This window comes from Physeter macrocephalus, chromosome 13 (genome assembly GCF_002837175.3).
Source record: "Physeter macrocephalus isolate SW-GA chromosome 13, ASM283717v5, whole genome shotgun sequence".
Lineage (NCBI taxonomy): Eukaryota > Metazoa > Chordata > Mammalia > Artiodactyla > Physeteridae > Physeter > Physeter macrocephalus.
The window spans coordinates 81,412,953-81,436,385 of record NC_041226.1 but is presented as its reverse complement, the minus strand read 5'-3'; the positions used below and the strand labels follow the sequence as shown (position 1 = coordinate 81,436,385).

Here is a 23,433-nt window from a genome sequence, read left to right as displayed (position 1 = left end):
GGAAGGGGAGGGGGAGGGAGGGGAGCGGACAGGGAATGGGGGAGGGGAGGGAGGGGAGGGGAGGAGGGCTGCGTTGCCCAGGGGGGCAGTGATGACACCGCCAGGCCAGGCTGTGCTCCCTCTGCAGAGCTGGATGCCTCTCAGCGGCGGTTCCCAGCCTGGCTGGCGGCATCTCATTTCGGGCCGGCTGCCAGCAGGCCTGGTGGACCTGAAACACAGCTGGTTTTTCCTGCAGACTTGGATGAATGTACGGACACAGGCGCCTGCGGGGAGGCTCAGTGCCAGAACCTGCCGGGCTCCTACTCCTGCCTCTGCGAAGAGGGCTACGCGTTCAGCTCCCAGGAGAAGTCCTGCCGAGGTACCCGCCCCGACACCGCACGGGACACACGCACGCGCGCGCGCAGGGCACTGCTCTCCCAGGAGCACAGCGTGCTGTGAGCTCTCGTGTGGGTTCTGCGTACCTGCACACAGGCGACATGGCACGTGCCTCTTGTGCACCTGGGCTTCTACCCGAGAGACACAGGGAGACCGACCAGGCCGGGCCCCTGTGCCTCTGGGCAACGGGCTTCTCTCCTGCCCTTGGTGCAGCCTAGCCCAGCCGAGCCCGGGGGCGCCGAGAGCCACGGTCCCTCCCACCGCCTTCCTGCCTGGGGCCGGCAGCTGCCCCCTCCACCAGGGAGGGGACGGGGTAGTCCTTGCCCTGCCCGCCCACTAGGCTGTCCCTGCGCCCCACGCTGACCTGGCCATGCTGACGGCCCCCGTCCCGCTTCCCCAGGAGGGAGCCGGCCAGCTGGGTGGGAGCCACGGGCCTGGAGCTCCCGGGTCTCGGGCTGGGGACTCACGTCCCCGGCCGTGTGATGGGGCAGCAGGGTGCGCGGTGGCGCCAGTGGGCTCAGGCGCTTCCTCGTGGCCGGCAGATGTGGACGAGTGTGCGGAGGGGCGCTGCGAGCAGGCCTGCGTCAACTCCCCGGGGAGCTACACCTGCCACTGCAACGGGCGCGGGGGCCTCAAGCTGTCCCGGGACATGAACACCTGCGAGGTAGCACCCGGCCCGGCCTCCCAGCTGCACTGTGGCCCAGCGTGGGGTTGGCTGGGAGCACGTCCTCGGGCCCCGCGGGGAGAGGCGGGGTGGCAGGCGTGGCCATGCCATCCGATGTTTGGTTGCGGCCACCTCAGCTCCTCCCCAGAGTGACTCACTCATACACGCGTGACCGCAGCCCCTGCCCAGGTTCTGCGATGCATGTGCAGCAAGCGCCCCCTGACCATGAGAGCAGGCCCACCCTGGGTGCCCTGTGACCACCCCCGGGGCTCCCACCGTGTGGTCCTCCAGGTAGTGGAGAAGGTGCATCGTAGAGCAGGGAACATTCTAGAAACAACTTCAAGGTCCCCATTTTTTGCTTGTTTTACAACATTTTATAGTTGTTTTTATTATCCTCCGTGCTTTTCTGTACGTTTGAAATATTCCATAATTAAAATATGAAAGCAGAAGGGAAATACACAGGGAAGGAGGGTGCTGGAGAAACTGTGCGAGGGAGCTGCCAGCAGGGAGCGGGAGGCCTCTGAAAACATCAGAGACCAGCCTCCCCTGGGAGCCCCCATGGTGGGCTGGGCTGGGGGCAGCAGGGTCCCTGGGGGTTCCAGTGGGAGCCCGGCCGAGTGCCCCCACCGGAGGCCAGCTCCCCGCTCCTGACAGGACATCCTGCCCTGCGTGCCCTTCAACGTGGCCAAGAGTGTGAAGTCACTGTACCTGGGCCGCATGTTCAGCGGGTCTCCGGTGATCAGGCTGCGCTTCAAACGGCTGCAGCCCACGAGGTGAGAGGACGGCCCGGGCGTCCGGACCTGGTGGCGGGGGCAGAGTCAGCCCCGCGCGCGCGTCCCGGCCGGGGGCCCGCGGTCCAGCCCAGCCGCGTGGGCCTCGGCTGGTGCCAGCTGCACGCCTCCCCGGGGACTCGCTGCTGGCGTGGGGGTGCGGGCGGCGTTCGGCCTGCTCACCTGGGCTCTTCCCGAGGCCAGGCGAGCCCTCGCCGGCAGGGCTCACGCGCCACGACCTGCACGTAACCCACTCGTTTCTGCCGGCGCTCAGACTGGTGGCTGAGTTCGACTTCAGGACGTTCGATCCTGAGGGCGTCCTGTTCTTCGCCGGAGGCCATCGGGACAGCACCTGGATCGTCCTGGGCCTGCGGGCCGGCCGACTGGAGCTGCAGCTCCGCTACCAGGGCGTGGGCCGCGTCACCAGCAGCGGGCCCATCATCAACCACGGCTCGTGGCAGACGGTGAGCGTGGCCCCCGCCGCGCTGCCTGGGCCGCCCGGGGCTCCTGGGCCAAGGACCCAGCATCCGCTTGCACTCGCTCACTCAACAGTTAGTGCGTGCAGCCGTGGCAGGACGGCCCCGCGCCGGAAGCCTGCGCTCAGACGGGCGTTATGTCCTCACAGAAGCAGAGCAGGGCTTCCACCGCAGCGGTCATGGTTCTCAGTGGGGTGACTCCTCTGAGGACACCTGCCTGTGTCTGGAGACACTTCTGCTTTATCACAGCTGTGGGGGGTATGGGGGGCCCCTGGCAGCTGGATTGAGGCCAGGGGGACTCGGGACTCCCCACCTCGAGGACCCGCCGGTTCAGACTGTCAGTTGCGTCGAGGCTGAGAACCGGCCAAGGTCCCGGTGTCCGGCTCTCGGTGTGGGGCAGGGTCAGACGTGACTCGTGACACCGTCCCAGGCTCTGGCCTCCTGGCCTGCTCCGTTCATGCTGACCTCCAGCCTCTTGATGGAGGTGCCCTGACCGCCCAGAGCCTGAACTGCAGCCGGTGGCTTTGGAGCTGCCGCTCTGTCCTGCATCACGATGCCTGGGGCAAAGCAGCCTGTGACACGCAGGCTCCCTCCCCAAACTTGGAGGCCCCTGAGTTGGAACTGGGCTTTTAGACGTAAGTGCTTGAAAGAGAAATGGGAAAAGCATTCTTTTTTCCTCTAGAAGTGAAGGTTAAATGGAAAAATTTGCCCTGGTCTCTGCGAATAAAAACAGTGTAGACGTTTGCTAATATTTCCATCCTGTCAGTGGTGTCTAGCTCCTCCTTTCCTGGACTCTTAAAGCACAAGCATCTCCAAAGCAGCAGGAGGGATGCCTTCCGCAAAGTTACAGATAAAACAGTCGATCTAGAGGGAAACCGTCTCGGGGTTGAGGGAGCTCCACACGTGGGAACCCGCTGCCCCGCGGTGAGGGCAGGAGGGTCCCGAGCGCAAGGGGCTAGAGGAGGCATGACCAGTGGATGCACGTGGCTGCCAGCCCACCCAAGGCACAAACTGGTCCTTGAGGTGCAGGGCCGGTTCCACAACGACCTCTGCCCACTGTCCCTGCCCCTGAGGCTCCCCACATGTGCACACTGCTGTCTCCTGACCAAATTCAGAGCCAGTACCTAAGTGTTTCTCCACCGGAGCCAAAAAGGAAATTGAGGGGCTTCTGGGTCATTAGGAAGATGCACCGTGTATAGAGACAGATTTTTAAATTTTCCTACAAGGAAAGCAGGAAAGAGCGGCAAGTGTTAGAAGGAATTCACATGTTCAGCGAGCGTTCAGTCCGCGCCAGGCACTATTGCTGGAGGTTCCGAAGAAGTAATATATGTTCTCTTCAGAGTGCTCAGCTGAGGGGTAGGAGAAGCAAAGGAGCAGAGATGTCAGGGCGGACCCAAGGGGGCAGTGACCTCAGGCCCCTAGAAGGCAGCTCCCTGACTGAGGCTTAATTTAGGGTCCAGAGATGGGGAAGGGGCTCCAGGTGGGCTCACCTGCAGGAGGAGGGGGGCCGGGGGAGGGAGCAGCGTTGGGAGGGAAACCAAAACCGGCAGAGTCGGAGCCACACCATAGACGCCAGGGAAGCGGTATAGGTGGTGAGCATGGCCCCCCGAGGCTGGGGGTCTCTTGGCCCCGGGTGGTGATGGGAACGTGGTACCCCCAAGATTGGGGGTCTCTTGGCCCCGGGTGGTGATGGGAACGTGGTCACCCCTGAGGCTGGGGGTCTCTTGGCCCCGGGTGGCGATGGGAACGTGGCCCCCCCGAGGCTGGGGGTCTCTTGGCCCGGGTGGTGATGGGAACGTGGCCCCCCCGAGGCTGGGGGTCTCTTGGCCCGGGCGGTGATGGGAATTGGTACCCAAGGCTCGGCGCCCCTTCAGAAGGTGCACATCCACCCTCACAGCACTTGTGCTCTTCAGATCTCCGTTGAGGAGCTCGAGCGGAACCTGGTGATCAAGGTGAACAAGGACGCTGTCATGAAGATCGCCGTGGCAGGTGACCTCTTCCAGCTGGACAGAGGGCTATACCATCTGAACCTGACCGTGGGAGGCGTTCCCTTCAAGGAGAAAGACCTTGTCCAGCCTGTGAGTACTGTCCTTAGTCCCTGAGGTCGGAGCCCAGGTGGCTGGGCACGGGGTTTAACGCCTGAGGGCCCTGGCAGAGGACCGGCAGGGAGGCGAGCGTCTCTAGACCTTAACAAGCCGCAGTGCAGCTACATCGTGCACCTCACCGTCTCTCTGCGAAACTCATTAGCGTTTTCGTCTAAATTGATGATAAAAATGTCTATTTTGCAGAGGAGATAAACCACAATGAAATTATCCTTGAACAAAAAGAACACTCCGCTCTTTTGGACAGTTCCCAAGAACATTTGGGTTGTTAACGCTGCCGGGATTCCCATAGGGGAAACAAGACCTAATGGGAGGTTGGCGGTGGTCCTTTCCCAAAGTCCTGTGCCATCTCGTCACCCCACCCCCCCGGTGCGCGGATGTCCACGGCCAGGGTCCCCGGTGTTCCGGGCCTGGTTCCACCCTGAACACGAGACGTGAGTCCAGCACGCTGAGGCTCCGAGTAGAGGGTGGCGTCCGCAGCACCGTCCCTCCAGCGGGCCGGCCCCCACCCCAGAGTCCCGTTCGTGGGCCTCGCGCCTCCTGTTTTACAGACGGAGGCTGGGGCGACCTGACTTGCGCAGAGCCACGCGGCAAGTGCACAGCCGCGGGTGCCCCGCCCCCGCCCGACACAGCCAGGTGCTTTGGGCGCCTGGCAGGAGCTCAGGCACAGCCGCCGTGCCAGGGCCCCCCGCCCTCGTGCTTCCAGGCAGTGCTCAGCGCCCTGCGTCGGTTGGACGAGCGGGGACCGGGCGCAGGCACAGGAGGACGGGCGCGCTGTCCTCGTCTGCGTGGGGCACGGATGTGCCACGTGTGCCGCCGCGTGTGCCGTGTGCCTGGAGTCGGGCGGCGAATCCCTCCGCGAGCGCGGAGCCTGTAGTGGAAACGCCTCCTCGCGCAGGATTCGTCCCCGTTTGTGGTGGATTTCCACGTGCCTGCGCCGGGAGAGCGCCGTCGGGCCGGGCGGCACCAGGAAGCCACCGGGGGTTTCTGTCTTTCCAGATGAACCCCCGTCTGGACGGCTGCCTGAGGAGTTGGCACTGGCTGGATGGTGAGGACACCACCGTCCAGGAGACGGTCAAGGTGAACGTGAAAATGCAGTGCTTCTCCTTGACCGAGAGAGGGTCCTTCTTCCCTGGGAGCGGGTTTGCCTTCTACAGCCTGGATTATGGTGAGTCCTGGCTCCTGCGTCGGGATGGCTGTGCTTGTCCTTCCAGCCAAAATAAGCCGAAATACACTAAAAACCAGAGAAGCAGGAGCCAGTTTCCTACCTGGGAAGATGGCATGAGGGACGGCCTCAGGGGCCCCGGGCTACTCGGGGTGCGGGGGCACAGGCCCACTTCCAGGGCGCAGGGCTGGGAAAAACGAGGGACGGAGGAGGGTGCCGGTGCTTGGTGGCTGAGACGGGCAGGCCAGGCAGGTGCAGGGCTCTAGGGGGAACTTCACAGAAGGTTCTGAGGCAAGACAGGCTCAGGCTCATCCACGTAGATGTAGATGGAGCCACTCGGAAACGCCCAGCATTGCGGTCACAGCCCTGTGGGCCGTGGGGAGGGAGCAACACCTCGGGGGGTCCCTGAGCTCAAGCTTCGGAAGGAAGAGAAGCGGGGAGGCCGCAAGGAGTGAGGCTTCCCAGCTGGTGTGCAGAGCAGCAAAGGAGCTTTTCCTTCACACCGGAGGGGGAGGAGCAGGCCTTGTAGTGGGCGGAGCGGGCAGCTGGGGGCCGGTGCTGCTGCAGGGGACACAGGGTCGACCCAGAGTCCCGCCGGCTTCTGTAAAGCCGGGCCCTTAACTCCTGGAACAAACCACACCTGTCTCTCCCCTTTTATTATCCATCAGTGACAGCTTTTCCAGTAAAGACAAGTAATCCCCCCGTGCCGATAAACGAGCGCTTAGATGTCAGCTCGATGGGAAATGAGTGAATGTTCTAGACGTTCCAAATCCTGGTGGCACCGTTGCCACCTCTGCTCTGGGGGCATCAACCTACACAGTGCGGACTTCGGGGCGGGGGCTACGGTGGCGGTTCCATTTGAGTCTGGACCCAGGATTTCCCCGACTTCCCCTCAGACAGGGTTGAAGTTAACCTCTGTTTCCCAGGGGGCACCAGCTGGAGCCCTGAGGTGTCACCGTGCCTGGGCTCACGGGCCTTAGTGACTTCCGAGTTGAGGATGTGGGGAGAGCCCTGGGTCCCGGCCCAGGGACACCTCGCACAGAACCGTGTGCCTCTCTCCGAGGGTCGGGAAGGCGTCCAGAGCCCGGGCTGCCCTGCAGTCCCAGGTGGACACCTGGTCCAGGGAGGCTCCAGGGTCGCCCCCCTCCCCTTCTCCGTAGCCCACTGCTGCCAGGCTCCTGGCATTGCTGCCAAGGCCCCCTCTCCCGGCTCTGCTTCCCCCTCCACACTCTCACCCTGCGAGAGCCCCGGGGTTCCCCCAGCCCCTCTCTGTTCCTAGACTCTGAGCCTCTCATGGTTGAAGGCGCACACGTGACCCCCCTCCCCGGCCCTGCTTGTCAGCCCAGGAGGGCAGGTGGCCTGCTCCCCGCTTCAGACCTCACTGCCCCGGTGGCCTGCAAGTTCAAGGAGGGCCCGTCCAGCTCGGAGGGCGTGGGGCCTGCTCCCTCCTCCTTAGCAAGTCGGGCCATCCTCTCAAGACCTTGTGTCACTGTCCCCTTTCTGTCTTTAATTGTCAAAAGCGTCACCACGTCACTGAAGGGTTTTTAGAAAAGAACCATTGACCCCTAATCGCACCACCTCATACAAAACACATGTCACTCCTTCAGTCTTTGCTTTTGTACGTGCAAACCTAGAGCATCCTTGTGAGGTTTAATATCCCCTCGTGGAGCGTAAGTGTTTAATTCTTCTTTCACTGACACCGTGTGACACAGACACCGCAGGCGCAGTCTCCACTGGCTGCAGTGCTGCCCCTGTGCCCGCCGCCACCGTGCCTGCTGTGGTCTGCGCGCCGCTTCTGCTGCATGGTTTTGATCTGCAAGTTCTGTGACAACAAAGGCCAAACGGTAGTTAGAGCTCTATGCATTTTTAATATGTCTCGAACTATACCGTCAACGTTCTCACGTTACAACACAGAAAGGACGCATTAGGAAATGACAGATACTGTCCTCAGCAGCAGGTCCCAGTGGATCTGGACTCACTGGGCCTCAAAGCCTGAGAAGCCCTCGGTGAGGGGCGTGTGGTTGGCCCCACGCCGACCCGAGAAAACTTCCCCAGGGGAGCCGAGGCGTTGGTGCCTTACGCGCGCTTCTGGCGACCAGGCCGCGGGCCTCATCCGTCAGGGGACTCGGCAGGGAACACAGTCCTCCTGCTGCAGGGGTGCAGCGGGGAGCTCGGCTGCAGGGGTGCAGCGGGGAGCTCGGCCGCAGGGGTGCAGCGGGGAGCTCGGCCGCAGAGGAGGAGGCTGGGCCGGTGGGGGGTTCCTTTTTGCAATCCTGTGTGCGTTCGATTCGGTGAACAGTTACTGGAACTGACCATAACAGGCCCCTCTGGAATGGGGGCGCGCACACGATTCGAGGGGTTCACAGCCCACTGCGGGGAGAGACCGGCCCACGGCGAGGTCCGAGCCCACTGTTCGCAGACGTGGCCTCACCACCCTTCTGCCTAAGCAGCCCCTGCCTCACATTCGCACGAGGTAGAAACACTTAAAAACCGAGAGGGCGGAGGTTGTCTGGCCTCTTCAGCAGCAGGTGATCAAACGTGGGGAGGAAACGTGAGGTGGTGTTCGCCCTCCGAGAACCAGGGTGCAGCCCTGCTACCACAAGTGCTTTGGAGCAGTTTGTGCAAGAGGCGTGCACCATGTATACTCACTCAGATGCGTCGTATACGTGACACGCGCCGTATGGTTTATAATCCACACTCGGTACCTACTGCGGCCCGTCTAACACACGTGAACAAAACCTCACCCACGGAGGCGTCGATTGTGACGGTAGAAAAGCGCAGCTCAGGATGTAAGATCGTATGTGCTGTTGAGCGGGGCTCGCGGAAGCTTCCGTTTTCTCCGCGTCTTTAACTTTTCAAAGTCCTTCAGCTTGTGGGGCTGCGCAAGGCCGCAGGTGAGGTGCAGGGGGTCGAAGGCTGAGACCTGCGGGGAGGGAGTCAGGGGCGCCCGGGGGCTGAGCACGGCCCGAGTGGCGCGTCTGCGGTCCCGGCGGGACTAGGCGGCCCGGTGTTTCCGCGAAGGGGCGCTCGGGGGAGCGGGCGGCGTGGCCATCCTCAGGCGGCCCGGGGCCTCTGGACTGCGGCCCGGACCTGAGTCCGGTGCCTGGCCCCCCGTCACTTCCCAGCTGTTGGCGCGAACCGCGGGTTCTGGGAGGCTGTTACCGGCGTCCCACCTCCGCTGCCCGGCATCCGCTGCTGCCCGGGGCCGCGGGGGAGCTGGGGTCGCGGCCCTGCTCCTCCCGTCTCTCTCCCCGCCTCTCTGGTCTGGATCGCCCTGTGATGTGCCACCTTCATCGCAGCTCGGACATCGCCGGATGTCGGGACCGAGACCACCTGGGAAGTAGAGGCCGTGGCTCGGATCCGCCCCGCCGCCGACACGGGGATGCTGCTCGCGCTGGTGGGCGATGACCAGGCCGTGGCCCTCTCCGTGGCCCTGGTCGACTACCACTCCACCAAGAAGCTCAAAAAGCAGGTACCGCTCACTGCCCCACCCCACCCCACCCCTGCGCCCTGAGGATGAACTGCTGCGCCCAGCGCCCAGTGCCCAGCCCGGCTGCGGCCCACACCGTGCCCCTCGGGGTTCCAGCCCGCCCTCCCCGTCTCTCGCCAGGCCGGAGCAGCCACGCGTGGCTCCGGGACGATGTGGGGGTCCCGAAAGCCAGTTGTGCGGTGGGGAGGCTTTCCCGCCCGCTCAGTGGTGTAGCAGTTTGAATTCATTGCTCGTATGTAAGCCAAAGGATTTTGCTCACAGATCAGATCTTCCTTTTGAAAAAGATGTGCAAACATGCCCCAGACCCCTGTCATGCGGCCCCCTGGGGACGCAGGCGGAGCTCTGGGCACACGCCCCGGACACGCCCCCCGTCACCTTCACGCAGTCCCCCTCTCCTGACTCTCCCGACACCACGTCAGCACCGTGCTCGCTGGACTTACTGTTTTCTCAGAGAACAGCTAAGAGGTGGCGGAAATAGGTTTATTTTCTCACCTCTGTCCTAAGAGGGGTGTGTTCACCAAGTCAGCCTGCCCGCGAGGGCCGCCCAGCTCCCCTCTTACCGGGGCTGCAAGCTGATGGGCGCGGGTCCGCGCCCTGCCCAGGCCGGCTTTCCCCCCGTCCCGTCCCGGTACTTGGGACAAACGGCCCCGAGGCCCACCTAGCTGAGACCACCTCCCCGGGCGGGGAGAGGGCAGGGCCATCGGTCATCACAGCGCCTCTGCCCGTGTTGTCAGAGGCGTGCCCTGCCTGGCGTGTGCACTTGCTGCCCTGGCCGCTCTGCGGTGCTTCGCGGCAGCTCCACGTGGAGGGGCAGCCCTAGCCTGCGCCCGGCTGTGGACACACTGGTGACTGCGGTCCCCTCTGCCCAGGCCAGTGCACGTGCGTTCCCGTTTCGGGAGCGTGTTTCGCCCCAACTCCCGCCCGAGGGTGTGTGGCTTTACTTGTTCGTCCTCCATCACGCTGGACAGGGTCCAGGTGGCCCCCTCCTTCGCCCGAGCAGAGACTGAGTCCCTGTCACGCCCCGGCCGCAGGCGACCCTGCCCGCAGGAGGCCCGCAGGACAGGGCAGGACGGCAGGGCCCGCGGGCACTTGGCCGCCCCCCACCTACCCCGCGCCCGCTCAGGCGTGCTTCTCCCCGCAGCTGGTCGTCCTGGCCGTGGAGAGCGTCACCCTGATCCTGATGGAGATCAAGGTCTGCGACGGCCAGGAGCACGTTGTGACCGTCTCTGTGAACAAGGACGAGGCCACCCTGGAGGTGGACGGCACCAAGGGCCAGAGTGAAGTGAGCGCAGCGGGGCTGCAGGAGAGGCTGGCCGTCCTCGGGAGGCACCTGCAGGGCTCCGTGCGCACCTTCGTCGGGGGGCTGCCAGGTAGGGGGCCCCAACTTGCTCGCCCCAAGCAGAGCCGGGCTGCTCCGTACTAAAAGGGAGAGTGAAGCAGGCGGCCCGTGGCTGCTTCGGGTGCCCCGCTGGGTGTCGGCCCCGGCCTGCCGTCGTGTGTGGCGTTCAGGCCGAGAACACACTTGCGGGCACAAGCGGCGGCCTGAAGCTTCCCCTCCGCTCCTCCCGCACCCTCCAGGAGCACCACCCCCAACCGTGGGCAGCAGACGGTGGCCCCGGCCGAGGCTAGTGAGGAGGGTTCAGCCCACTGGGCCACGCCGGGGGCCGGCCGCCCCGGGGGCCGGCCGCCCCAGCGCCCCAGCCAGCCCCGCCCCCGAGGCCTGGCTGGCGTCCAGTTGCCGTGGCAGCAGGCAGAGTGACCCCGGCCCCTCCTGCCTCCGGGGCTCGTGTCTGGTCAGGTGGAGCCAAGTAGTCGGGGCCAAGTGGTGGCAGGAGGACGAGGCCAGGGCCTCCCATCAGCCCCCGTGCGCTCCCACCGCTCCGGGCGGGTGTCCGCTTGCCGCAGACGGCGGGATCTCTGTCTTGGCTGCCAGACTCAAAGTGCATTTAGTTTTAATAAACAGAGCTTTGAAGAGGACGAGGGAGAGCCTGGAAGCCCTGGGCCTGACTTATTTGGGCCGAGAAGATAATATTTAATCGATCGGACTGTCTGTGTGCGCTCCTGGGGGCCGGGGTACGGCGTCAAGCCTGGCGGCCGGCGGTTTACCACCTGCCTGGGGCCTGTGCCCGAGCCCGACAGAGGGGTTCCGCAGGGAGGGGAGACCGTGCCCTCGAGGAGGCCGGAGACGCAGAGCGGGGAGCCCGGGCCCCAGACGCCGGGCATCTCGCCCCCTGAGATGTGTTTGTTCTTTCCCCGCGGTCCAGATGTGCCAGTGACCTCGGCCCCGGTCACAGCCTTCTACCGCGGCTGCATGACGCTGGAGGTCAACCGGAAGCTTCTGGACCTGGACGAGGCCACCTACAAGCACAGCGACATCACGGCCCACTCCTGCCCCCCAGCCGAGCCGGCCGCCTAGGCTTGTGCCGCCGCCGGCCGCCCGCGCAGCCACGTGCGCCTCAGCTTTCTTCCCAGACCAGGAAGGACGGCGGAGGCGCCCGCAGCCCCGCCCGAGACACGGAAGCCTCGCCCGCCAGCTCCCCTCCCGGCCTCCCTGCCCGTGTGGACCATACGTGTAAATAGCGGACTCACCTCAGCACCGCCCGAGCGGACCCGGGAAGAGAATTCTCTTATTTTTATTACCAGCTGCTTCTCTCTGACCTAAAACTCTGGAAAAATAAAACGTTTACGGAACCTTCCTAGCTGTGTGTCGGCGGTCTCTGCCCCTCGGCGCTGGGCGGCGCGGCCGTGGCGGGGTCCGAGGCCGAGGGAGGCCCGCCGCGCCCATCGGCTTTAGCTCCAGGCGGCCCCCTTGCGCCTGCCGCCCGGCGTCCCCGCGACGGGGACGAGCCGCTCTCCGGGAGGCGCGGCCACGCGCAGGCACAGCAGGTCCCCGCCGCCGGCGCCCTGTGCAAACCCGCAGCCCGCTTCTCCCGCCTTCTCGTTTCCGGAGGCCGTGCGCGGCGCCGGAAGGCACCTGCTCGCCGGAGAGCGAGCTGGGTCTGCCGGGGGTCGAGCGCACGGGCCTTTCGCTCCGGCTCCAGGAGCATACGGGGGGCAGTAACGACGCCGCGACGCCAGCCCAGGTCACGGGCGAGAGCAAGCCCGCGGTTTGCAGCTGCAGCGGACGCGTCCGGGGCTGCGGGCGCTGTCGCAGCAGAGGGTCCCAGGGGAGTTTCCGGCATCCGGTGGCGCTTCCCTCCACCCCAAGACTGAGATTCTATTTTTTTAAGTACTAAACCCTGAAGTGTGTTCTGAGGCAGGCAGGCAGGCAAGCAGCCCAGGGTCCCACGGCCCCATTTCACCTTCGTGGCTTTAATCCCTCAAAGCGGCTTCGGGGTCTCTGCACCCACCCACCTCCCCCACACCCCGCTGCTGGATGTGAGTTTACAGTCACAGCCTGACCCAGAGATGAGCGGGGCGGAAGGGAGGGCAGGAGCCCAAGACCCCAGCCCGGCCACACGCGGAGCCCGCGGGAAGCAGGGTGGCCGTGGCACCTCAGGAGGAGAAGCTCCCTCTCGATCCTGGAGGAGAGGGTTTGGCCTCCAGGACGGCAGTAGGGGCCCCTGCCTGGCGGGACTGACAAGTGGAGTGACGCCGGGGACCCGTGGGCAGAGGCAGCTGGCGTGCCCTGGAAGGACACAGGGGAGGGGTTGGCAACCACAGATGCCCATCAGGCGGGACCCGCAGGCCAAGCTCACCTAAGACGACCAGACTGAGGCCTGAAGGTACAAGGTGACTTGGCCAGGACACCAGAGGCAGAGGTGCTCAGGCCCCAGGGCCCAGCAGGGCTGGCACGTGCAGCCGGGGTCGGCCCCTCCCATGGCCACCCATGTCCTCCTGCCAGCCTGAACCCACATGTCTGCTCCCCAGCCTGCCTCAAACCGTGCGTCTCTGTGTGTGCGTGTGTGTGTGACTGTGTGTGCATGAGCATGCATGTATGTGTGTGTGACTGTGTGTGCATGAGCATGCATGTGTGTGTGACTGTGTGTGCATGAGCATGCATGTGTGTGACTGTGTGTGCATGAGCATGTATGTGTGTGTGCATGAGCATTCATGTATGTGTGTGTGGCTGTGTGTGCACGAGCATGTATGTGTGTGTGCATGAGCATTCATGTATGTGTGTGTGGCTGGCATGCATGTGTGTGTGATCTGTGTGTGCATGAGCATTCATGTATGTGTGTGTGATGTGTGCACGAGCATGCATGTATGTGTGTGTGTGACTGTGTGCATGAGCATGCATGTATGTGTGTGTGACTGTGTGTGCATGAGCATGCATGTGTGTGACTGTGTGTGCATGAACATGTATGTGTGTGTGCATGAGCATTCATGTATGTGTGTGTGGCTGTGTGTGCACGAGCATGCATGTGTGTGTGCATGAGCATTCATGTATGTGTGTGTGATGTGTGCATGAGCATGCATGTGTGTGTGACTGTGTGTGCATGAGCATGCATGTGTGTGGCTGTGTGTGTGCATGAGCATGCATGTGTGTGTGCATGAGCATTCATGTATGTGTGTGATGTGTGCATGAGCATGCATGTATGTGTGTGTGTGACTGTGCATGAGCATGCATGTATGTGTGTGTGACTGTGTGTGTGCATGAGCATGCATGTATGTGTGTGACTGTGTGTGCATGAGCATGCGTGTGACTGTGTGTGCATGAGCATGCATGTGTGTGTGTGACTGTGTGCATGAGCATGTATGTGCGTGTGGCTGTGTGTGTGCATGAGCATGCGTGTGTGACTGTGTGCATGAGCATGCATGTGTGTGTGTGACTCTGTGTGTGCATGAGCATGCATGTATGTGTGTGTGGCTGTGTGTGCATGAGCATGCATGTATGTGTGTATGTGGCTGTGTGTGCATGAGCATGCATGTATGTGTGTGTGACTGTGTGAATGAGCATGCATGCGTGTGTGTGTGTGTGTGTGACTGTGTGTGTGCATGAGCATGCATGTATGTGTCTGGGCCCCTCCTCTGCCAGGCCAGCCGTGGGCATGGTGCACTCCTTCAGGCGTCCCTGAACCTCAGTGGGCTGTGGTGAGAGATCTGCTGACTCAGCACTTCAGAAAACTAGCCCGAGAGGTCTTCAAGTGATTTCCACAGAAAGGCTGGCAGGGAGGTCAGCCAGGGGACTCGGAGAGCCTGGTGAGAGTCCTCTTGAAAAGTCCACCTCCAGCCAGCCTCTTCCCACAGCACCGTGGAGTCCTCCCCTCCATCCGTGACCGGGGTGGACGTGTGGTCTGGCTCACAGCCTAAGTGGACCCCAACCCAGGCCCCTGTGCCAGCTCCGGGTTGGGGGCTGGCCTGGTGGACTGAACTGGTCAGGCTGGGGCCTGGAGCTGTAGGACGTGCCTCAGACTGTCCGCTGGGGGCTTGAGAGCCCAGTTCCTGGGGACTCTGATGTTGACCAGGAGGACCAGGCACGGGTGCCGTCAGCTCAGGGAGCAGGGGTCTCGCCTGCCGCCCATGGTCTCCCAGAGCCGCTGAGCACAGCTCTGAGAAATGGGGGACACACAGTCCCGCCCGCGACCCCAGGAGACCCCCTGCTGCCCACCCTCTGGCTCCATGTGGCCTCAGGAGCCCAAAGCCACTCTGGGGCCTGCTCTCAGCCCGGTCACCACAGCATTCCCACCATGCTCTCTGGTTTCTGTCCACTCCGGAGGCGGCTCTGGAATGTTCTTACGGAATACTCCCCAGGCCAGCCCCCACCCCCTCACAAAGGCCAGGAGGGCCAGAGAGCAGACAAGACACATGCTGAGCTCTGAGACCGGAAACTCTGGCCTCACAGACACACGGAGTCGAGGCCAGCTCTCAGGGGCTTTCTGACCACCTTGGGTTCATCTTCTCTCCGGGGAGAGCGAGGGGCCACATCTGTTTCCTACTGCGGGTTCCATAGACTTCCAATGGGCGCCAGGGGTTATTCTAACTACTGCCAAGAAAAAGTTTATGGCCAGTGCAGAGCCAAAATCTGCAAGACATTCCCCAGCTGTACTGGCCAGATTGGCATCCTTGCTGCTACCCAGTCCGGGCCAGACTGCACACGAGGCTGGGGCAGACGGAGAGTTGCATGTCTTCTGACTATGTGCCATGGAGGAGGAGCTGGGATGGGTCTGACTGTGCGCCAGGAAGGAGGAGCTGGGATGAGTCTGTGCGCCAGGAAGGAGGAGCTGGGATGGTCTGACTGTGCTCCATGGAGGAGGAGCTGGGATGGTCTGACTGTGCGCCAGGAAGGAGGAGCTGGGATGGTCTGACTGTGCGCCATGGAGGAGGAACTCAGGTGGATTATGCTGCTGACACTTGTGGTCTGCGTTGATCTCAGAGTTTTGCTTTTTTTGTTTTAAATAGAAGAGCTGTGATATTTGTTTGTATTTCATTCTTTTGTTTGTTTTTCAGATACTATTGATCGATTGATAACGGTTTTTTGTGTGAAGGGCTGTTCTGTGCCTTTAGGGTATTTGGTGGCAGGCCTGCAACCTCCGTCCTTGCTGCCACTAGTCCCCCAAATGCACACACATAGACACACACACTTGAGACAGTCAAAACATCTTCAGACACTGCCACACGTCCCCTGGAGCGAATCATCCCTGTTGAAATCTCTGCATTAAAGAAATAGGAAATTTGACCCCAGCTCACATGACACAAAAAATTAACTCTGTGTAGAGTATATATTTAAATCTAAAGGTAATCTATAAAGCATTTAGAAGATAATGTAAAACTGTAGGCTGTGGGCCCAATGTGATGCACCCCTGTTCTTGTTAATAAAGCTTTATTGACACACGGTCACACCCGTTAACTTATGATTCTCTACAGCTTCTCTCCTGCTACAATGGCAGGGCTGAGCGGTGGCTTCACAGCTACAGACCCTCAAAACCTGAACCATGTACTATCTGTTCCTTCACAGAGAAACTTTGCTGACCCCTGTGATAGAAGGGTATTTTCATGAACTAGGGTAAAGAAATATTGCTTTAAAATAGAAAATAAAACAAAACGCTCTCATGATAAAGAAAAATATTTAAAAATTGGGCTGCATTAAAATTAAGAACTTCAAGAAAACAAAGGTGGAGGAAGCTACCCGACTTCGAGTCTTGCTATGAAGCTACAGCAGTCAGTACAGCCTGGTGTTGCCAAAAGAATAAACAAAGAGATAAATGAACAGAACAGAGAGCCCAGAAACAGACCCACAAAAATAGAGTCACCTGATCTTCGACAAAGGATCAAAGGTAACACAACGGAGCAAAGACAGTCTCCTCACAAATAAGGCTGGAACACCTGGACTCCATGTGCAAATAAATGAATCTAGACACAGACCTCACACCCTTCACAAAGTCAACTCAAAATGGATCACAGATCTAAAGTAAAACACAAAACAATAAAACTCCTAGAAGACAGCACAGGAGAAAATCTAGATGGCCTTGGATTTGGGATAACCTTTTAGATACAACACCAAAGGCAAAATCCATGAAAGAAATAATGGATAAGTCGGGCTTCATTAAAATGAAAACTTTCTGCTCCGCAAAGACACCATCAAGGGAATGAAAAAACAAGCCACAGATGAAGAAGAAATTTGCAGAAGACATATCTGATGAAGCATTGTTACCCCAAATATACAAAGAACTCTTAAAACTCAACTATAAGAAAATAACCCAATTAAAAAATGGATCAAAGACCTTAACAGACACCTCACCAAAGATACACAGATAGCAAATAAGCACATGAAAACGTGCTCATATGTCATCAGGGCGAATGCAAATTAAAACAATAGTAAGATGCCACGGCACACCTATTAGAACAGCCAGAATCCAGAACACAGACAACACCAAGTGCTGGTGAGGGCGTGGAGAAGCAGGAACTCTCAGCACTGCTGGTGGGAGTGCAGGATGGTGCAGCCACCATGGAAGACAGTTTCTCACAAAACTAAACATGCTCTCACGACATGATCCAGCAATCGTGCTCCTGGGTACTTCCCCAAAGGCACTGAAAACTAATGTCCACATAAAAATGTACACACAAATGTTTATAGCAACTTTATTCATAATTACCAAAACTTGGAAGCAACTAAGATGCCCTTCAGTAGGTGAATGGATAAACAAACTGTGTTACACTCAGACAACGGACCATTAGTCAGTGATAAAAAGAATGAGCTATCGAGTCATGAAAAGACATAGAAGAAACTTAAATGCATATTGCTAAGTGAAAGAAACCAATCTGAATAGGCTACGTAGTGTATGATTCCAACTATATGACACTCTGGAAAAGACAAAACTATGGAGAGAGTACAATAAAAAGACCAGCGGTTAACAAGATTTAGGGGAGGGAAGAGCACGTGGGGCACGGGGGGTTTTTAGGGCAGTGAAGGTACTCTGTACGAGACAGTAATGGTGGACACGGGACATTAAACATTTGTCCAAATCCACACAACGTACAACACTGAGTGACCCCGAATATAAACGACGGACTCTGGGTGACGGGGACCTGTCAGTGTAGGTTCATGGATGGTAACGAACGGCCCCTCAGGTGGGGGATGGGGATGATGGGGGAGGCTGCACCTGCGTGGAGCAGGGGGCCCGCGGGAACTCTCTGTCCCTTCCTCTCCATTTTGCTGTGAATCTAAACCTGCTATAAAAAATAAAGTCTATTAAAAATAAACAAGCATATCCATCAGTAGATACATCAAGAACATCTGTTCACCAAGGTACCATAAAGAGGGTGACTAGACCAGCTCAGAACAGAAGATACTGGGAACCACATGAACCCGCTGACGTGGGTTAACCCGGAAGGGAGAACGAGTTCTTCCTGCAAATCAGTGAGAGAAAGTAATGACCCAACAGACGAACGGGCAGAAGACCAGGCGGGCGCTGGACAGAACAGGAAACATAAATGACGGACTCTGGGTGACGGGGACCTGTCAGTGTAGGTTCATGGATGGTAACGAACGGCCCCTCAGGTGGGGGATGGGGATGATGGGGGAGGCTGCACCTGCGTGGAGCAGGGGGCCCGCGGGAACTCTCTGTCCCTTCCTCTCCATTTTGCTGTGAATCTAAACCTGCTATAAAAAATAAAGTCTATTAAAAATAAACAAGCATATCCATCAGTAGATACATCAAGAACATCTGTTCACCAAGGTACCATAAAGAGGGTGACTAGACCAGCTCAGAACAGAAGATACTGGGAACCACATGAACCCGCTGACGTGGGTTAACCCGGAAGGGAGAACGAGTTCTTCCTGCAAATCAGTGAGAGAAAGTAATGACCCAACAGACGAACGGGCAGAAGACCAGGCGGGCGCTGGACAGAACAGGAAACACCAGCGGGCAATTCGTCCGTCCAAGGGGCCCCACTTCATTAACAAGGAGGAAATGCGGGTCACAGACAGCACGAGAAGAAACTACAAGCAGGAACCCCTGCACCCACAGCCGGGAAAGGTTCTCGGATGGCGCAGGACCAGATCTTGGTGGACCGGAGCAACAGGACGCTAGTCCGCAGCTGAGACTGCGCTGGGCCAACCCCACGGACCCTGGCCGGGCCTCGTCCTCCAAAGTCAGTCTGCCACGTGCCCCAAATCCAAGCCAGGGGCCCCGCATACACACAGGGGCCCCGAGATCAGCCGAGGCCCGCCCACGGCCAAAGGGGCAGTCACGGGTCCTGGGCTCAGAGGCAGGACCCCACGCGTGCATCTCACAGGCAGGAAGCTCAGCGGAGGCTGGGCACCTGTCGCTGGAGAGGACAGAACAGCGGGAGAGTGGGCGCCAGGCGGAGGGAGGGCCATCCCCGGGGCCGGGTGACTGCCTCGCTCTGCACATAGTCACCGCGTTACACCTTGGTCTCCAGCAGGCTTTCTGCATGTGTGTTAAATTTCATAATTAAAACGCTTTAGCAAACGGGAAAGGGAAATAGGCAGGTAACTGGTGCCACCCAAGAGCCGCTGACGGAGCGACGCCTGCCCCGGCTCCTTTCCTCTGGGCTGGGCGACGCTCGGCTGGGCACGCCCCCTGAATCCAGCGGGCACCTTTGCTCCCGCCAGCTCTGTGTTCCCTCCCTACACCCAGAGGTGGCGGAACCGGGCTGCGGAAGGACTGAGAAGGCAGGAGTGGGGAGGGCGGCGCAGTGCGGGTGACCGCAGGCTGCTCGGGCCGGACCAGGCTGCTGCTGAGGTCGTTCCGTTAACCAAGCACGTACTATCCCCCGGCCGCGCCCTGAGTGTTCTGCCAGGGAGATCCAGTAGCGCACCGTAACGTTCACCCCCGACACTGTGCGATTCAGCGGGTTTCGGCGCCTTCACGGGGCTGTGCGACATCACCGCTGCCAGCTCCAGAACACTCCCCCATGGCAGCAGGGAACCCCGCTGCCATCTGCAGCCTCCCTGACCCCTTCCACCCAGCCAGCCTCCAGCCCGGTCCCGGAGCACCAGCCTCTGTCAGTGACTGAGGACGAGGCGGGGCCGCCCAGCAGAGGAAGGGCCCGGGGAGAGGCCCCACCAAGACCCACCCCACGGTGGTGCCAGGAGAGCTGCAGGGCCAGGCCTCACCCAGGTCAGGACGCAGGGGAGCCTGCTGGGGGGAGGGCACGGCAGAGCGGGCTCCCCAGGGGACGGCGCCCAGCGCACACTGAGGCCAGCCGGAGTGGGGGGTCCTGGGGACCGGGGATGGGGTGCCTGGAAGCCACCACCAGGCTGGGAATTGCATTGTTCACATTCTTTGTGGCTGGGGTGAGGGATAAAGACATTTTTGTGGGCAAGAGCAAAATTGTTGGCCTTGGAGTTGAATATTTTTTATCAGCTCCCGGCTCTCGGCGAGATGAAACGACCTGGCAGGGCAGACAGTGTGGGTCGGGCCACGCGGGTGTGGACAGTCCGGGGAAACCCTGCGGCCCTGCAGACCCCACCCTGCGTTGTGCTCGGAGGCCAAAGGTCATCCCGCGTCCAGGCCTGCGACCGGCTTCCCTGCCACTTGCTCCAACGGCAGCCACGGGCCTGCTGGGACCCGGGGCTGTGGCTTCGCTCCCTGCAGCCCGGAGCCAAGGTCCCTCCCTGCTCGGGCGCTCGTGGGTCCGGGAGCCACCGAGGGGATCGACGTCTTGGACCACAGACCCCTGGCTTGGTTGGACGCTATGGTTCTTAAACTCTGGGCAGAAGACGGACTTGCTGCGGGACCCCAGGCGGGTCAGTGGGCCGGGTGGACATCCTGACCCTCAGGGTGCGGGCTGGGTGTGCAGTCGGCCCTTCGTGCCTGGTGGCCCCGTCTGGTTTCCCCTCCTTGGACCGAGCGGACAGCAGCCTCGAGCCCTGCCGTCACGTGAAGAAAGCAGAGGCCGGGCACCTCGAGCCTTTGCTGGACGAGGGGTTTCTGTCTCCAGGACGCCCCCGTCCCGGGGCTCGCATCTCAGTGCAGAAACCGTCGTGGGGGGGCGCCCAGAGACGTGGAGGAAAGAGAATTTCCTCCTTGTTCTTGAGCACGGTCCAGCCTTGTGGATGCAGGGGTTCCGGTCAAGCGTGGAGCCCCTCGCTCTGGCAGCTCCGAGCCGAGTGCCGCCACGAGCAGCTCTGGGGCTCAGCCCCTACGTCCCGTTCAAGTCGCAGCCCCAGGTCCTTTCTCCTCTCCTGCTTTTGCCTGGTACGGTTTGCACTGGTTTAAATGCCCCCTGAAGGGCAGGACGCCGAAGCCCCACGGAGAAGCAGCAGGGCCACAGCACGGACACGGGGGAGAGCACGTCCTCCCCCCAGAGGCTCTAGCCCAGGGGCCGCAGAGGGTCCTGTGATCAGACAGTATCTCCACCTTGACATTTCTAGGAGCAACAAAGGTGGAAAGAATAAAACAAGTGAAGGTGTTTCCATGCTGCGATAGGAGGTCTGACCAGGCTGTGGGCAGAGGGCAAAGCCCACGGTCAGAACCACGGCCCTGCTGCCGGAGTTCGTTCCCAAGCAACACGGCTACGGGCATTTCAATGTCGCGTGTCTTTGCACGCTGAACCAAAAACACCAAGAACATAAAACCAAGGATCCACTGGAAAGTCACCCAGAGAAGGAAAAATCCCTCCTAGAACCCATCGGACTAGGCTGAGGTTTCCCTGGCTGGAAGGGACGCTTGTCCATCCAATACTGCGCGGCTTGGTTTGTGTCGTCTTTTGACGCATTCAGGGCGGGCATGCAGGGACGGGCGGCCGGACGGGCAGGCGCTGGCCCCGACCAGGCCGGGCTGGGCGCCTCACACGCGGAACCCTAAGCGCCTGTAGGGCCCGCGCAGGTGTCCCCAATAAATGTTGACAAAATCTGTGCCAGTGAGCTCGCATCTCCCAACAGACGCCGCGAGGGAAAAACGGGACTGGCAGGACCTTATCTGACATGCAGCAAAATGAACAGATGATGATGTGATGAGGCTGGGAAGGCAGGTTTGGCGTCAAGTCCCCACACAGGGAGCTCTTGGTGGATTTCACCTGGATGAGCCTGAGCCAGGCCTGGGCTTTGCCGCAGCGGCAGGCAGGCTGGAAGCGGGGAAGCCGGGATCTGGTCTCACCCCACTCTGGTCACCTGATGGCTTGTGATTTGTGCACTAATATCCTAACATAATTCTCAACATAAATAAGCATCTCAGTGACTCTTAAGTTCTTAGATTTTATGGAAAGTCCCTAAACTTATACGCGTAACTTTGTAAAGTAATGAGTTTGCCTCTTTGCCACTGTGATGAGGCCTGGCTGTGTTTAGGGGGAACACAGGAGCTTGTCCTGTTACCCGTCTCCAGCCGCCGCCCGGATGGCCCCTTCCTGCCCCTGCATGGCACCCAGGCCGCAGGGGTGCCTGCTGGGCCTCCAGCAGAGCTGAGGTCTCGAGTGGGCTGTACAGGGTCCTCCGCAGGAAAGAGATCATCTTCCTCATGTGAAACAAGACCCACTTGGTTCTTACGAGGCTCAGAAATAAGAACCGTCTTCCCTGTTCTCCACACAATCCAGGCAGGGAACGCAGCCAGTCACGTGAATTCTCCTTTCATACACCATTGTTTTACATGGTGTTCAGACTAGTTTTCTCTGGTGAAAGATGGTCTCCCCACGTCGCAGAGCTGAGTCGGACTCGTCCTGCAAGGGCCCGCTTTGGGCACAGGGACAGTGGTCCTGTGGTGGCACTAGGCACCCCCCAGGCCCCAAATGCCTGCCACTGTGACGGCGAAGCCCCGAAAGGGAGAGCTTAGCCACAGAGGCTGCCGAGCAAAGCCGTGAGCAACTGGGACCCAGACTAGTGAGTCTGGTGACGGGGCGGACAGGTGGAGGGACGGCAAGACCATCGGGTCAAAATCGGGCTAAAAGGGAGACAAAGGATGCTCTAAACGAACCTCACGCTGCTTCTCAGTGTGGCCACGGGCTCCATCTCAGCCAATGGAGTTACTCCTCCTAAATGCTGCTAGTTTTGTTATTTTTTACGATATGCCCAAAGCAAGTCAGACAATTAGGGAGGATTGGCCACTTAAGAGTTTGACCTAAAATTCCAAATTGACGAGGAGTGACCTTGCTGTGCTCGTGGCTTTTGGAGCTGAAGTTCCAGGACAACAGGAGGTGGGGCCACGTCCTGGCCACGGAGGCCACAGAGGCCAGGGCCGCGCTGGGCCCATCAGATCAGGCCAGCCTGGAAGCACTGGGCTTGCGAGCCCACGTTTAACAAAACACAGTCACAACTCGCTTTACAAATACTGCTTTTTTTTTTTTTAACAAATTGAGGTTTGGGGCAGCCCTGTGCAGACCAAGTCTGTTAGCACATTTTCCCAGTAGTGTTTGCTCACTTCGTGTCTCTGTGTCACATGTTCATAATTCTCATGATATTTCAGACTTTTTCATTATTATTATATTTGTATGGTGATTTGTGACCAGTGATCTTTGATATTACTCTTGTCACTGTTGTGGTATTTTTCAGGAATGAAGTGTTTTTAATTAAGGTTGTGCATTGTTTCTTTAGACATAATGCTACTGGCAGCAGACTGCAGGATGGTGTAAACATCGCTTTCATGTGCCGGGAAACCAAGAATTCTGTGACTCCCCTCGTTGTGGTACTGGCGGGGGGCGGGGGCGGGGGCGCTGCAGGGACCAAAACAATCTGGATGCTCTGACCAGTGACCAGGTCCTTCCTGCCTCGTCTGTGACGAATAGCCTTCCCTAGGCCAAGGGGCCAGATGCATCCACGCGTGTCCTCCTCTCTAAGGAAATGATCCACGTGCTCAGAAAATGTAGTGAGAACTGTTTCTGAATGTGAGGGCTGGGAGTGTTCTGTCTGTTGGACAGGATTCCGTTCCCAGCCGGCAGGGGGAGCTGGAGGCCGCGCCGTGTTTAGACTTAACCGCTTGCCGCCTCCCTCCCCGCTCCCTCCCTCCCCCCTCCCTCCCTCCTCCCCTCCCTCCTCCCTCCTCCCCTCCCTCC

At 60.0% G+C, this 23,433-nt stretch overlaps 1 protein-coding gene across 2 annotated transcripts in view; it reads left to right on the top strand.

The window, feature by feature from the left end:
* GAS6 (growth arrest specific 6) overlaps nucleotides 1-11,732 on the top strand; it is a 34,058-nt gene extending 22,326 nt beyond the window's left edge. For both annotated transcript variants that reach the window (XM_055089629.1, XM_024117460.3), the window contains 9 exons: nucleotides 236-358; nucleotides 918-1,039; nucleotides 1,694-1,812; nucleotides 2,084-2,273; nucleotides 4,199-4,363; nucleotides 5,387-5,555; nucleotides 8,852-9,024; nucleotides 10,184-10,412; nucleotides 11,307-11,732. In XM_055089629.1, coding sequence (XP_054945604.1) covers nucleotides 236-358; nucleotides 918-1,039; nucleotides 1,694-1,812; nucleotides 2,084-2,273; nucleotides 4,199-4,363; nucleotides 5,387-5,555; nucleotides 8,852-9,024; nucleotides 10,184-10,412; nucleotides 11,307-11,458 — 1,442 coding nt within the window. In that variant the 3' untranslated portion in view covers nucleotides 11,459-11,732. The remainder of the gene's footprint in view (nucleotides 1-235; nucleotides 359-917; nucleotides 1,040-1,693; nucleotides 1,813-2,083; nucleotides 2,274-4,198; nucleotides 4,364-5,386; nucleotides 5,556-8,851; nucleotides 9,025-10,183; nucleotides 10,413-11,306) is intronic.
* Nucleotides 11,733-23,433: the final 11,701 nt, after the last annotated feature.